Source organism: Trachinotus anak, unplaced genomic scaffold, assembly GCF_046630095.1.
Source record: "Trachinotus anak isolate AG129_WGS33_773 ecotype Australia unplaced genomic scaffold, CSIRO_AGI_Tana_v1 ptg000005l, whole genome shotgun sequence".
Taxonomy (NCBI): Eukaryota; Metazoa; Chordata; class Actinopteri; order Carangiformes; family Carangidae; genus Trachinotus; species Trachinotus anak.
In genome coordinates this window covers 20323093-20337645 of record NW_027273856.1, presented here as the reverse complement: position 1 = coordinate 20337645, position 14553 = coordinate 20323093, and the positions used below count along the sequence as shown (strand labels likewise).

The following is a 14553-nucleotide window of genomic DNA, read 5'->3' as shown; positions in this document are numbered from 1 at the left end:
TAAAGGTCGGTATTCTGTCGGCCAACAGGTGACCCGCCGGGTCCTGTGATACACCTTTTGTGCTGCGGTGACATGTCCATCACAGGCCTCTGAGTCAAACTGCGCCAGTAAAACGAACAGCATGCCTGTTAAGAGGATGCTCTGGCTTAAAACGCTTTTTTTTTATTTTTTATTTTTTATCTTTAATGTCCCAGAATAATGCGCAGCAGAATCACAGCAGCCTGCGCTTTTTGTGCAACGCATGCTTCTGCTTACCTCATCTTCCTCTCCTGTCCGGCTGAGTGAGATGAAGAATGCTTGCTGTCTGCTCAGTGATTTGCCCTTGAGTTCAGTTCGAGTATATAAAAAAAAAAAAGATCCAGATCCAACAGCGGCAGCTCTGGGTGTTTTAATAAAAAACAGCGATGCAGCCGGCTGGACGGGCAGATGTGGAGGGTGGAAAAGGCGACAGGGTGTGGAAAATGCTACACGGATGCCCACAGTTTTCAGGTCTGTCTTGTATAAAATATATAATTGTTCTTCGGTGTTTGTCAGGCGGCTGGTGGTTCGGCTGAGGCCATTTCAGAGGGCGGCACGCCGCTGTCCGGAGGACGAGAAGCCGGGCGGAGTGTCTGACAGCGGCTTCTGAGGTGCCATCTTTTCCTCCCTTCAACCACTGGGAGGCTGGATGTGGAGAGAGAGAGAGAGAGAGAGGGAGAGGGAGGTGGGGGTGGGGGGTGTGGTGTGTGTGTGTGTGTGTGTGTGTGTGTGTGTGTGTGTGTGTGTGTGTGTGTGTGTGTGTGTGTGTGGCGGGGGCCAGGCTGCTGAGATATTTCAGTCTGGACGGTTTTGCTGCACGGTGGCGCCCTCGGTGCGGTGGTGCAGCTACCGTGCAGGCAGGTGCGAAAAAACAAACGCGCACTGATTCTTTCAGAAACAAAGCTGTCAAAAATGTTTTTGTTTCCAGAAAACAACAAAAAACATACTGTTATAAGATGATCATGATTATTTTATTGCACTGCAGAAGAAACTAGTTTCACAGGAAAATCAGTGATGTGATTGGAAAGTAAAGTACCGTGATTACTACAAATACTTGAAGCCTTTAAGACCCTGCCCAGACAGAACTATGTTATTGTGTGTGTGTGTGTGTGTGTGTGTGTGTGTGTGTGTGTGTGTGTGTGTTGTATCTAATATCTGGATTAATTGAACCTGTGACTCAAAGGCAAATGTTTTGTGGCAGACACTGGTTAAGATAAGTGTCATGTTTCCGTAATATGCCAATGTACTGAGTTCAAATCATAGCTTTTTTTTTTTCATCATCTTCTGTGTCATCACTTTTTATTTTGTGTTTTCGTTTCTGTGATATCTCCCTCATAGCTCTCTGACTGATGGGTCTGACTGATCGCTAACTACTTACCACTAATAACATTAAAAAAGTCATGGAGTGATACCATGTGCAGTATAAAAATGACAGAGTGTATGTGGCACACACACCTCAGCAGGCAGGCCTGACCGGCTATAACATCTGTCTGCATCTGCGTCAGCCAGCTGCTGTTTCCTCACATGGAGGACAGACAGACAGACAGACAGTTAAAACTCCACTCAGGCTGTGCTCTCAAGTCAATCTGCTTAGTGCTGAGTGTTTAAAATCTGTTTGTATCCCAACTTTCAAAACTAACATCATGGTTTCACACTGTGATAGAATTACCTGTTTATCTCTCCATCAGTGTATATGGAGGACAGTAGGGAGAAGACTTTAAATATATGAAATTGTTATCACTTGTCACAGCTGGGAATTATTCTCCTTTTTTAGTCATTCCTCCCCTTTCTATCAACTTGTTTACATAATCTCTGGGTATTCAGCATTTTTTGCAAAAAGTGAAATACTGATTATGCACTATGATCTCGAAAATGCATCACATCACATTTAAAACTAAAAGTGCCACCTGCCAACACTCCCTGTTGATTGCATCACAGTGGGAGTCAGACTGCGGCTAAATCCTCATCAACATCATGAAAGTCTAATGTGTTGTTCTTGCACAATAGCTTGCTTCGTTAAAAGCTGGCACAAGACAAAACCACCACCAAGAATAGATTTAATATAATAAAATATACATGAACTTGTGTTTTTTTATAGTTCGTAATTATAAATGCTCTTGGTACACATCTCATGTTATGGTAATAATGGATTATCTCAAGCATTAAGCTGAACCCTGTAGCAGTTCTTTGTTCCCTCCAGCAGAGGTCCTCCTAATTTCCAAAGAGCACAAGAATTTCTGCTGCGGTTCACGTGGTGAGCGAGGACCTACTTTGAGGTCACACTGGCCACATGTTGGTGATCATGAAACAGACCAGTGCTTATTTTAAGGGAATTTTTGTTTTATTCAGGCCAGTAGATCGGGAGCCACTGGTGCATCTTTACATGATGTTACCTTTGAGTGTTTTCTGTGTCTCTGTTTGGGTCTCTGGCCTTTATCTCCACAGGAGGGCGCTGAGGCTGTGCCTACATGGAGCCTTCTCACCTCATCGTGCCTCACACAGCTTTATGAAAAGTCACACTGATAGATATGAATGTGAATATTATGAATATGTGTATTTCCAAACAAGGCTAAAACAGTTTCTACATGCCCAGAATTTATTGTTTTTCACCCCTAAAAAGGCGTATCAACAAAGCCTGCTAGAACCTGCTAGAACAATGGGAATGATGTGCTGAGTAAGCAAAAGATACCTGAATAATTTTGATGCATCTGATCATGCATTCAGCTCCTGACCCGAGTTGTATTCAGATTCTGTGGAGTTTGATTCACAGATGAAAATGTACCAGTCACAGCTTTAGCATTTCCTGCATCTTCACCTGACTGTTTATCCACCTGCAAAGGTCACGGCACACGCTCATCAAAGTGTCCAGTTGTGCCCTGAAGTCACTTTGTTAAAGACCGTTCCCACCATCAGGGCAGTGCTTCACCGTCACATTAAGGTGACTGTGGCAGGAAATCAAAGCACATAGTGCAGCATGATGGGACTTTATTCAGGTCACCTCTTCAGTTCAACAGAAACCAACTACCACGAACATACAGCCCCCCACAAACACTTCCAGGTATAATAATAAAGAAAAACCATCTCACTAGTGGTCAGAACACGTCGTTTATTGTTTTTCCTGAACTAGGCTGAGCCTCTTGGCTGATCCTGCTGCATCCTGTGTACTGGCTAAGGTGGAACATCAACTACAAAACTTGAAATATCACAGCAAACTGGCATGGAGACACACACTCAGCGACATCAAACACAGCCTCCCTCTTACATCACACAGTCAGTGCTCAAAGACGACAACAGACACACATCTGTGCTGTCAGGCCGAGTGAAGACTTGACGGAGAGCATGTTAACAGTAAACACAGGCATTCAAACAATACGCAGGTACTAGCATGTGAGAAATGGATCTACGACTACGCTGTGGTCTCCGAGGAGTCTAAAAACGCACTGAAGCTTTCATACTACCCTTAAAGTAAATAATCACGCCACAAACACTGCACGGACTAATTTAATTACTCAGACTTGTTAATGGAAATGTTTCAAAAAGCTGTAAGTGCTCGTGCTGTCTTTACGACCTACAGAGGAAAATCAGGTCATCCCTGCAGTTTAAGAAGTGCACTCGTCCCCAATTTAAAATCAACGGGAGAAAGTCTTTATTTGCAGTTTGTGTTCAACTGGTTGATTGAGGCCTTGAATAGTTTGGGTTTACTAAACTCTATCCCCTTTGCCTCAGTAACAAATCTGAAAGTACTGGCTGGGCGACTTGATGGGGCTCTTGTAGCTGGATGTGTCCTGCACTGTGTTCTGGCTGGTTGTGGTTTTCTGCAGGTTCAAGGTGAAGGTCGGGGTCGTTCTCCTCGTCTCTGGCTTGCTGCCCCCCTTCACCTGGGGGTTGTTGGGTGCGGCCGCGAGCTTGCTGTTAGCAGGCACCGCAGGCGCTGCTTTGGCGGTCTCAGAAGACCCAGTCTTTCTTGTGTGGGGGCTCAGATAGATCTGCATAGTCACTAAGTGAAGTGGTGAAATGAGGTGAGGAGGGTGAGTGAACAGACAGAGTGGAGGTCGGAGGGCAGATAGTGTGGATATTTTAAAGAGGTGGAGTAAAAAAAGAACAAAAGACAGGGGTGCAAGGGAGGAGGGAAGGCACACACGTCATGGTGAGATGTGAAAAAACGAAGGATGAACATAAAATAACAACTCAAAAACAAAGTTCTCAACTCCACATATTATAGCTTTAAAGAATAATTCACTAAAGTATTTCCCGTGTAGTCAGGGGCGAAGCCTACCTTTGCAGTGTGTCACACGTCTTGTCCCTGCAACAAAGTAACACAAAAACAGAGGTGACATTAATTTACATGTAGCAAACAAAACCACTGTCATGTCAGGCTTTTTGCTGGATCCCTTCTTATCTTTCTTTCATAAAGGCTTAGTCAGCAGCTGTTTTACTTTCCTGTTATAACGCTGAATGCTGCCAGTTACAGGAGGGAAAAGAAAGTGCTGTCTTACCTACACTCACTGCAGCCTCCTTTGACTTGCTGCTGTTGTAAAGAGAAAGAGACAGAGACAGAGACAGTGACACAGAAAGCGAGAGTCAGTGAATCTGAGAGAGATTTCAACAGAATAAACATCGTATTGTAACAGGGCTCCGCTTCACACATCAGTTTCAGGTTGACTAAACAGTTAAAGGTCCTATGACTTGAGGTGTTTTCACATACAGCAGGATGTTAGGGTTGGAAATAACCTTCATTTGATTTGAGAGATTTGATTGAAATTTGATCGGCCAGTACATACAGTACATCCTGGCCTGCAGGAAGAGTACATGGGGAAAAACACACCAGAAAGAGAAAAGGGGAGGACTTGAAGGTATGAGTGGTGAAAATGTATTCTGTTTTAGATATATATTTGGCAATATAATAACAAACAATAATATAACAGCAAGGAAAATGCAATTCTTTCAAAGGACTTTTGTATGGAGGTTTAGAAATTCAAGAACAGCCTCTTACCCTTCCTGAGGTTTTTTACACGTCGAGGCTGCAGAGGTGGGTCGGGTTCTGGCAGTCTTACATGGGCTGTCCTTCACACTACCTAGTGGGCTCTTTACACCACTGGAAGGAAAAGAACAGTTACTCTTTTTATGTTTTAAATATGCACCAAACGTAACAGTCTAAACCACAAACTAGAACTGCAACAGAACAAGGTAACCCACATCCTCTCAGTGCACAGGAAATGATAAAAGTGACCCAACCTTCAGCTACTAAGTTGAGGAGATTCAGATTTATGTTTAAGGGAGCGCATCTTGCTGATATAACAGGATTAATATTAATTGTAGTGGTTGTGGTGGCACTTTTATGTATAGTTTTTCTATGTTGCTTTAAATTTGTACTGCATTTTATGTCAGTTGAAAAAAAAAGGCAAAAAGGATTTTAATTTTGTGAGGAAGAAAAACAAACTTGAATGTCAAGTTTAATCACTTCTGAATACTCAATGTAAATCTAAACATTTCTAAATTCATAGAGTTTAAATATATTACTTTGAAAAGCAGCCATTTGAATATATATGGTTTGAATTCCTCTCTTTAAAAAGGTAGCAAACATTTTAAAGGAAAAAACATGTCTGATAAAAATTTGTGTTTAATATGCCTGGAAACATGGGGTTGGATCTTTGAAAATCCAGACAGCACATAATCCATCATCTTTGAGATCCAGTTCTTGATCACACAGACTGTGTGGAACATTTCTGTAAAATCTGAGATGCTTTTGTAATTTCTCAGTTGCAGCATTTCAGATGGAAAAATGTATTTAAACACATTGTTTATTTATTAGAATTGAGCTTGACTTGTTTCTAGAAAACCTCTGCACCTGTAATGACAGAGGTTGTGGTCAGTGGGGCTGTTAAGTGTTAAAATTCACAAGATAAATACACACACAAAACAATGAATCTCTCAACTTAAAGTTCAGAGCTAGAGAGAGAGAGAGAGGGATATATATATATATATATATATATATATATATATATATATAGAGAGAGAGAGAGAGAGAGAGAGAGAGGGAGAGAGAGAGCAGGTAAGAGGAGATTAATTAGTGAAGAGAAAAGGTGAACTAGGAGTGGAGGGAAATGAACCAGTGTTGCTAATGATGATGGTGATGATGATGACGCGTCTCTCTTCATCCTAATACTGAACAGACATTCTTAAGTGAATGGAGATTTACCTCTCTCTGTGCAATTATATCAGCATACCCAGATATAGCAGCAGCACATTAAGGTACCACAGTGAGAACCTATCATGAAGTACCCTCAGACTAATGCTGTGTAATGGCAGTGTCATTTGGAAGGTAATTGAGAGGAAGAGATGTGCAGAAAATGGTTTTCTGCTTTATTGCTTTAAAATAAAGGTGAGTGTTGGAATAATTATTGAGCATTCATGTGCAGTGTTTCCTTGGTAATGGAGGGTGTCTGCTAACTGGTTTTGCACATACAATGACGGGAAGTGAAGCTGAGATCTGAGGCTGAAGCTTCATTGTGAGCCGCCTCATTAAAACAGTTTTACATTACATTCCCCTGGATGTGATGTCAGAGATGAGAGGGGTGATTTTTTTTTCCCCCACCGATTTAAACTTTTTGCTTGACAGTACAAATGCTGATTTGAGAAACCAAAAGCCTTGAAAAGTATAGATCAACAATGAAAATGATCCATTTAAAGAAATGTTTGTGGACCTGAGACTGACTCATAAGATCATATCACTGCCTCCAAGAGTGAGCAGCAGTGTTTTACCTGCGGGGTGGTGTTGGGCTGTAGTTCCTGGCAGTGGAGCTGGAGGGCAGCGTGGAGCTCTTCTTCAGGGAGGCAGAGCCGGACATCACCATGGGCGGTCTGGAGGGCAGAGCCAGAGAGACTGGCCTGGCTGTGGACACACACACACAGGCCAGGGTGAATATGATGTATGTGTGTTTGTGTATGGGGTGTAAAGGGATATAATTATATGATTTATTCAGACCTATTTTCTTTTATTAAAAAAAAAAAAATCTAAATTGAATTGTATGCACATCTTCATGGATGTTTTATTTTTTCTCTGATATTTTTATCGACTCGAGAAAATAAAATAAAAGGCAGATTCAAAACGACTCTAAAAAGTAAACAAGCCAACAACCTTCAGACTTAGATATAAAAGAATAATGACATGGTTTATATTTAGCAAATAATACAATATAGTAACAGCCCTCTTACTATAAATCATTCCTTGTGTATTTATGTGGTGTAAATGCATCGTGCCTGTTGGCTTCGATGCACTGAAAATGTGATTTAAGTAATGTTGCATGATGTTGTCAGGGTCTGGATGCACTTACAACACTGGCTTACTGTAACACTCACTGTTACTAATGCATTAGTAAAGCTAAAAGAAATCAATGTCCTCTCCAATATCCAGTGCAGATCTACAAGATAAAAGCTGCTGTACACATCGACGTACTTTACAGCCACGTGGATAGTGACAGTTATCCACACAGAGATGTGTGAACTGTTTGTTCACCTTTAACGCCTGGAGCTCTCCTGCCAGCAGCAGCAGCTGCAGCCTGGTGCTCCTCAGAGATGTTGAGCCTCTTCAGGACGTCGGCCAGAGCCATCTTCAACAGCTGGATTTCATCTTCCTGCATCTGCATCCTCTGCTCCAGATAAGTCAGCCGGTCGGCCACATCCAGGCCGCTGGTGGCTGAGCTGCGGTCATCTGAAGGAGTAATAGAAAACAGGATGTGTCGGTTTAATAGATAGATAGATAGATAGATAAGATTGCATGCGTGACATGTTTAAACCAGAGCAATTACATTACATAACTGATGACATGTTTGAAGACAGTGCCACCCTCTAAACCATGTCTAAATATATTTCAATTTGCGGATTCCATAGAGCAAAACAAATATCACAGAGCAACAGTCAGAGAGACCTTGTTAACCAACTGATGCCTCAGAGGTTGACAGTTAGAAACATAACCACACACACAGGGGGAGGGAAAGATGCCAAGACAGAAATGAATATGCAACTGACTCATACTGAAACCACGCAGGAGTTTGGTAAGTGAAAATCTTGAGTATGAATCCTCCAGTCACAAAGTACGAAAGTGCCACTCAGCTGTTTGCTCACTAAGAAACCTGTAATGTAAGAGACGGACTGGTGAAGGAATCAAACATAACAAAATTGCTTCTGCATCTAAGCCAAATATTAGCATAAAAGTACAGCAGAGACATTATCTACTAGGTGAAACTCTGCCATAGATGCTCTTGTCATCTCTTCTGACAACAAGATACAATATTATCAGAGGAAGGAATAAGCTCCGCAGTATCCTCTGTTCGTGCCTGTATAGCAGAAATCAGGCTAATGAGGTCACAGCACAGCTGGACACAGCAGATCATCCACACTGCCATCACACAGCAGCATGTAAACAAAGGCACACATGCAAAACTCTTTCATCCCTTGTGAGCACTGTAGTTTCTCTTTCAGTCATCTTGTACACCTTGCTCATCACCAGTACAGTAATAGTTCAGAGGTGGGTACCGTGGGAGACACTGGACACTGATGAGCAGTCAGGGTGCCTCTGCTGGCTGGCTGGGCCTTCCACCACCGCCCCAGACGTCTTCCTCCTCTTCCTCTCCTCTCGTGAGCACACCCTTTCGGTCCTATTTCCTCCTCTGGCTCCACTAGGAAAGGCTGGCTCTCCCTCCATTTGATTTTGATCCACTGGCTGATGTCCACTAAGATCTCATCGCCTCTGCTCCGCTTATGTCACACACACACACACACACACACACACAGATACACACACAGATACACACACTAACAGATCAGCCTTTCTGGTGTTTAGTCTGTCTTTGTCTTCAGCGTCCAGTCATCTGCAGCAGGAGATGAGGTGTCTGATGTTCTGATCCTCTCACATTTCCCTAGTGGTGGCCTGATACACTCTGGGACACAGTGATGTGTATGACAGAGCTTAAAGCCCTTTTGCTCAGGGTGTGTGTAAGGTGGGGGTGGGGCTGATAATGCTTAAAAACTCAGCAGTCGTCCAATTCAGCCTAAATTGTCTGTGCACGTGTGTTTGCGTGTGCTTCTGTGTGTGTGTGTGGGTGTGTGTGTGTGTGTGTGGGTGTGCAGACTGCAATGATAATCCCTCAGACTGAGCCTCTTTGACCCCGCCCCCACACATAAGTCCTCTGTCACTGTGAGAGATGAGACACAGAGAGGAAACAGCAGGAATAAACCTGAAATGTGTCTTGTGATGTGCTGCCGTAAACATCTTCATCTTCACACATGCACTGTGTTACAGAGGCTACAGGTCACTGTCACTAATACGGAGAATGAGGCAGAGGCTAAATAAAAACCAGTGCATGATTTACTGCAGCAGAGTGAAAACTAAGGCTTAAAAACACACACTGAAAGAGGAATCAGATATATATGAGCATGAAAGCATGATTCTACTGCAGCTAACATTGATTATGAGCAACAGGATTCAGCTGCATAATCTGTGTCTGTATGTATGTGTGTATGTATTATTATCATTATTATTATTGTTTTGTTTTTTTAAATTTTACTAGAGGACAAATATGGATTAGGGTCTACTTCTGTAGTTGCCAGTGGGCATGTGGAAAGGCTGTGGAGCAGTTCAACTAATTAGATTAAATTCATTCAAATATATCCAGGGATGATGGCTAAATAGTCATATGGATAAACAAGGAAATAGCTAAAAATAATAGAGAAAGGGCTGAAGGAGCTAAGATAAACAGCTGACTAGTTAAGCCGGTATGAATATGTGGTTTAAATAGTTAGCTAAAAGTAATCATAGGCAGCTTAAATAAAAGTTAACTTAAAGTAATGGAAGAGTTTCAACGATCTGTTACAGTTAGCTCAAAGTCACCTCATGGATACACAGTCAAAACAGCAAAAAGCAAAACAGCTGAAATACCCAGTTGGCTGGGTTGAAATATTATCTTTAAAAAATGAAAAATGAAAAAAATTGTTGGAAAATAGCTTGAAGTAATACCTAACCATCTTTAAACTTAACTTAAAGTATGGAAAAGTTGAAATTGTTATCTTAAAGTAGCTAATGGATAAATTGTTGAAATAATACACCAAAAGTAATAAATGGTCGAAATATGATTCAAAAAGTGAATAAATGGTTGAAATAGTTAGCTATAAGTAGAGGATAAACAGCTTAAAAGTTAACTTACAGTATGTCAAAGTTGAAATTGTTATCTCAAAACAATGAAAAAATGGTTGAAACAGGTAAAAGCAAGGATATATGATTGAAATCAGTGGTTGAAATAGATAAAAAGTCATGGATAAATTGTTGAAATTACATCCAGCCCCTGCCACGCCAAGTATGAAAGTAAATTTAACTAAACTAAAATGATTGTTACATCCTTTATCCACCTTTATATCAGTAATGGTTATTTCAATATAATTCCTATAAAGCCTCAAAACCTGCTGTAAAATGCACAGCGTTAAAATACATTTTTGCCACTTCCTTCTAACTGTAAATCGTTTCAGATATGAGGGCTTCCTCCTGACAGCAGTGATCTGCTGCGGGCAAAGACTTACAGTATAATCATTCAAGCATGCAGCCAGCTGTAATCTGTCTCTCATGGAGTTGTGACTGTGAAGGCCTGTGATTTTCTGTGTCTCCTCTTGTCCTGGCCTCCTCCATACTCCCCATATGGGATTGGGATTAGAATAGCACATAATCCCAGTGCTGTAAAAGGGAATTAGCAGCCCAAAGCTCAATCTCACTAACGCACTAACTCAGCTATACAAAGAAAAGGCAGGCTCCCTGGACGCCTGTCATGCAAATGTAGACACACATACAAATACATGCGTTAAGTGTATCTCTGTGCCCGTGACTCACACACTCACATTCATGCATGTACACAAAGCAATGGCAGCGGTAATAGTCTCAAAATCCATGATGCCTATTATGCATTTTAGCAAAATGAAAATACATTGAGGCATAACTGCAACGCGGAGCAGCAGTGGAGTGTTTTAATCTCTGCTCACAGATGGTGTTTCTTGAATGAAGACACAGCATCTGTCTGCTCTTATCAGCACCCTGCATGCTGACACACACAGGCCACGTGTGTACAAGCAATCCTTCACTTATTAGTCCACTGATACTAATATCCCCGAGGGGACAGGGCATTTCCCTAAAACCTCCGCGGCCGAGGCACATTCCCTAGCGCCCACAACTTGACTGTGTGGTGTGTGACACATTGGGCAGGTATGCAGGACGAGTTTTTAATTTCACTTGCTTGTTCAAAACCAGTCTTTGCGCAGGTTAAAGTGACACCTCTAAGTGCAAGTGCTGACAATTCAGCGATAAAGACAAAAGATTTCCACTCACTGTATTTATGAGGTTATGCAACAGGTTTTAAAGGGCGTTTGTGATCCCAATTAAAACTGAATTTTCACCATTTTTAATTTTTTTTCTGTGTAAACCTTTCACAGAAGACAATGTGTTAATATAAAACACAGTCTCATGAGACGCACCTGTTGTGCCATTTGAGTCTCAGAGCCAAAGAGGTTCATTCAGCCACTTCATTTTCAACTCATTCACATTAAAATGACTTAGACTGGCTGATTTCAGCCAGTGAGTGACACATGCATTACTTCACCAGCTATTTTTCTCTTTTTCTGATGACAAAGCAGAAACAACGAGATCAAACCTGTCCAAAGCATACATGTACACACACCCAGTGTGTGATAAAAGACAGGAAGTATAAGCGGTGCATCTCTTTTTGTCGATCACAGGTTCAGATGCACTTTATTGATACAGAGTACTTTAAAGGGTCAGTTCAGTTTTATCACTTTCCCCTCGCAGTTACTTTGGGTTTTATTTACACAGGTTTTAAGATTAACATCTTTGGGAATTAAATGAACTTTTTAAATGTAATTTTTCAATGCTTTAAGCACCACACACCAAATCAAACAAAACTGTATTCACCTCCTTTGTATTGTGAGGCAGAAATTGCAAATAAAAAATCCATCTGCATGGCTACACACAGGAGCTACGAGGAATCATCACTTCGTGTTCTACCTGTCATGAAGTCAGTGTCCGGTGCCAGCAGTGAATCGCTGTGGTAGCTCTCCTTCAGTGAAGGCCTCCTCAGCAGGTCGTGGGCGGTCTCCTCCATCCCCAGACCCTGGTCCACCAGCTCCTCCATGTGTGTGTCCCCCTCTGTTGTGCCTGCTGCCATGGCCCTGACAGAGTGTGTCTGAGTGATCCTCTGTGTTCCTGCTAAGTCTCATACGCTTCACTGCTGGGCTAATTCACCTTCCCTAAAGTCCTTTCCCCTCCCTCCCTCTCACCCACTGTCCTGTAAGGAGTGTCTTCAGGGTGCTGGGCGAGGGTGATGTCACTCAGAGGACAGATTAAGGACCTGGTAAGCCATCTGAAGCTCAAGGGAGGACAAGAGTCTGTGGATGGATTATGAGAAAATAGGCCCCTGGGCACAAGCAGGTTAAAGGCCCCCCATCCCTCCTGTACAGGACCCCCAGCCTAAAAGAGACACAAAACAGCTGCAAGCAAGGGAATAATTTGTTGTTGTTTTGTGTCTCATTTTTTCGTAGTTTTGTGTGTGTTTTTGTCATTTTGTGTCCCTTTTTATTGTTTTGTGTCTCTTCATGGTCATTTTTCATCTCTCTGTGTTTTTTTTTCGCAGATCTTTGTGGTTGTTTTGTGTCTCTTTGTGACTGTTTTGCGCCTCTTAACTGAGTTCTTTCGCAATCAAACATGAAATATCAACGGTCTCCTCAGACTGAGGCTGTGGCTCAGGGGTCAGGGAGGCCTCGGAGAGGGAAACACTTTTACATTAAAGGCCTCAAAATAACTTCCTGAAAGATAAGTTGCATAACTCCTGTCTGCAAACGCGCAGCCACTGCTTCAAGGAGGAAAGCGATGAGTAACAATTACTGACCTGTGTGCTTGGAAAACACACACTTACACACAGCAGGGTGGGACCACGCCATTTGCTATTGGGTGCAAAGTTGCAGACAAGCGCACAATTACATTCCCCAAAAGAGCTTACATCAGGCTACCATCCGGTGTGGCCAGCCCTGGTGCACTGTAAGGATGATGAGATTCAGAGATTAGGGAGCAGAACTTGATTAATTACAGTCATCAAGAGGACAATAAGCCGGACGTGGTAATTAGACCAACAGAGAAAGACAACAGGAGCAGATGAAAAGCCAGTTAGGCGAGTGTGGGGGTCTCCCCCAGTGTAAGCTGGGTTTCTGTCTATTTTGCATGTGTTGGATTGATTCTCTGCCAGATGCTTCTCTTTGCTGATCTGTCCGAGCTTTCTGGTCACATAGCGGAAGTCGTCTTTTCCAAAGAATGTGAAAAAATTTGCTTTGCACGACATTTCTTTTCCTGATGTTCCACAAGATCAGACATTGAAATAAAAGATGGCAAAGCACTCTTGACCATAGCCAGTGGTCACATTTAAATGGGCCATGCTGTATAATAACTAAGGATTTACCTTTCTGTTCCTCTCATTTTCATTTCTCATGTTTTTTTCCTTCATTACCGTATTTCGCATTTCTTTTGACTTCACATACAGTCGTACTTCCTGTTATATCTGTATGCATTTCTGTAAGAGCTGTGGTGGAAATATTCAGATTCTTTACTTAAGTAAAAGTTGTAGCACCACACTGTGACAATACTCCATCACAAGTTTAAGCCCTGCACTGAAAATAAGTACTCGAACTGATGTGAGCAAGTTTTACTATTATTTATGATATTATTGGATCATAATTTCTGATGCATTAACGTGTAAGCAGCGTTTTACTGCTGTAGCTGGTCATCCCGGAGCTGATTTGAACTATTTTACATACCGTTGGTTAGTTTCATCTTTAATATTGCATTATGTTTCCTAAACTCATACATGTAAAATCTTAATCTGCAAAGCACACAGACAATGTTTGCCTCTGTATTGTAGCAGAGTACAAGTACAAAGTAGCATTAAATGCAAATATTCAAGTAAAATACAAGTACCTTAAATTTACATTTAAGTACTTGAGTAAATGAGTAAATGTACTTGGCTCCATTCAACCACTGTGTAAATGTAAGAGCAACAGAGACAGACAGACTGTCACATCATGTAATTCTGTGTATGCATTGTTGATTTTTCCAGAACTACAGTTACAGCATATTAATGTCTTGTGATGCTATACTACAATTAATTATCATAATTTTGATTGTTGTATTAATATAGCTATGATGGGACACAATATGCGATCCAATCTGGGCAGAAAATAGGGTAAAAAAATAAACATTGGTTATATAAACAACAACAGGAGAAAATGTGATGAACATAATAAGAGTGTCAGAAAATAATTCACACATAAAGGATGAGGTGAGAGTGTAAGTCTCAGTGTTAAACTTCACAACAATAACCACAACTGTGAGTTTTGCATATTATTATTATCCAAAATCGAATTAATATCTGTAGTACTTATCTGTAAATACCCTCCACATACATTCCTATGTATTACTGTACATGCCCTTGT

At 41.6% G+C, this 14553-nt stretch overlaps 2 protein-coding genes across 5 annotated transcripts in view; both read right to left on the bottom strand.

The window, feature by feature from the left end:
- The window catches only part of evlb (Enah/Vasp-like b), a 43984-nt gene extending 43437 nt beyond the window's left edge, over nt 1–547 (bottom strand). Inside the window, exon 1 of the mRNA XM_071478827.1 lies at nt 256–547. Coding sequence (XP_071334928.1) covers nt 256–260 — 5 coding nt within the window. The 5' untranslated portion in view covers nt 261–547. The remainder of the gene's footprint in view (nt 1–255) is intronic.
- Nucleotides 548–3104: 2557 nt separating this feature from the next.
- Nucleotides 3105–12321, bottom strand: LOC139621883 (echinoderm microtubule-associated protein-like 1). 4 transcript variants are annotated; one of them, XM_071478829.1, is made up of 8 exons: nt 12080–12211; nt 8554–8775; nt 7535–7729; nt 6781–6910; nt 5012–5113; nt 4515–4546; nt 4295–4321; nt 3105–4015 (listed from the first exon to the last, which is right to left on the bottom strand). In XM_071478829.1, the coding sequence occupies exons 2-8, from the start codon at nt 8720–8722 to the stop codon at nt 3741–3743; spliced, it is 930 nt and encodes a 309-aa protein (XP_071334930.1). In that variant the 5' UTR covers nt 8723–8775; nt 12080–12211; the 3' UTR covers nt 3105–3740. The 4 variants fall into 4 exon arrangements, with proteins under 4 accessions (XP_071334930.1, XP_071334931.1, XP_071334932.1 ...); XM_071478830.1 differs by having other exon boundaries at nt 3504–4015; nt 4515–4543; XM_071478831.1 differs by lacking the exon at nt 8554–8775 and having other exon boundaries at nt 3504–4015; nt 12080–12321.
- Between the last annotated feature and the right edge of the window lie 2232 nt (nt 12322–14553).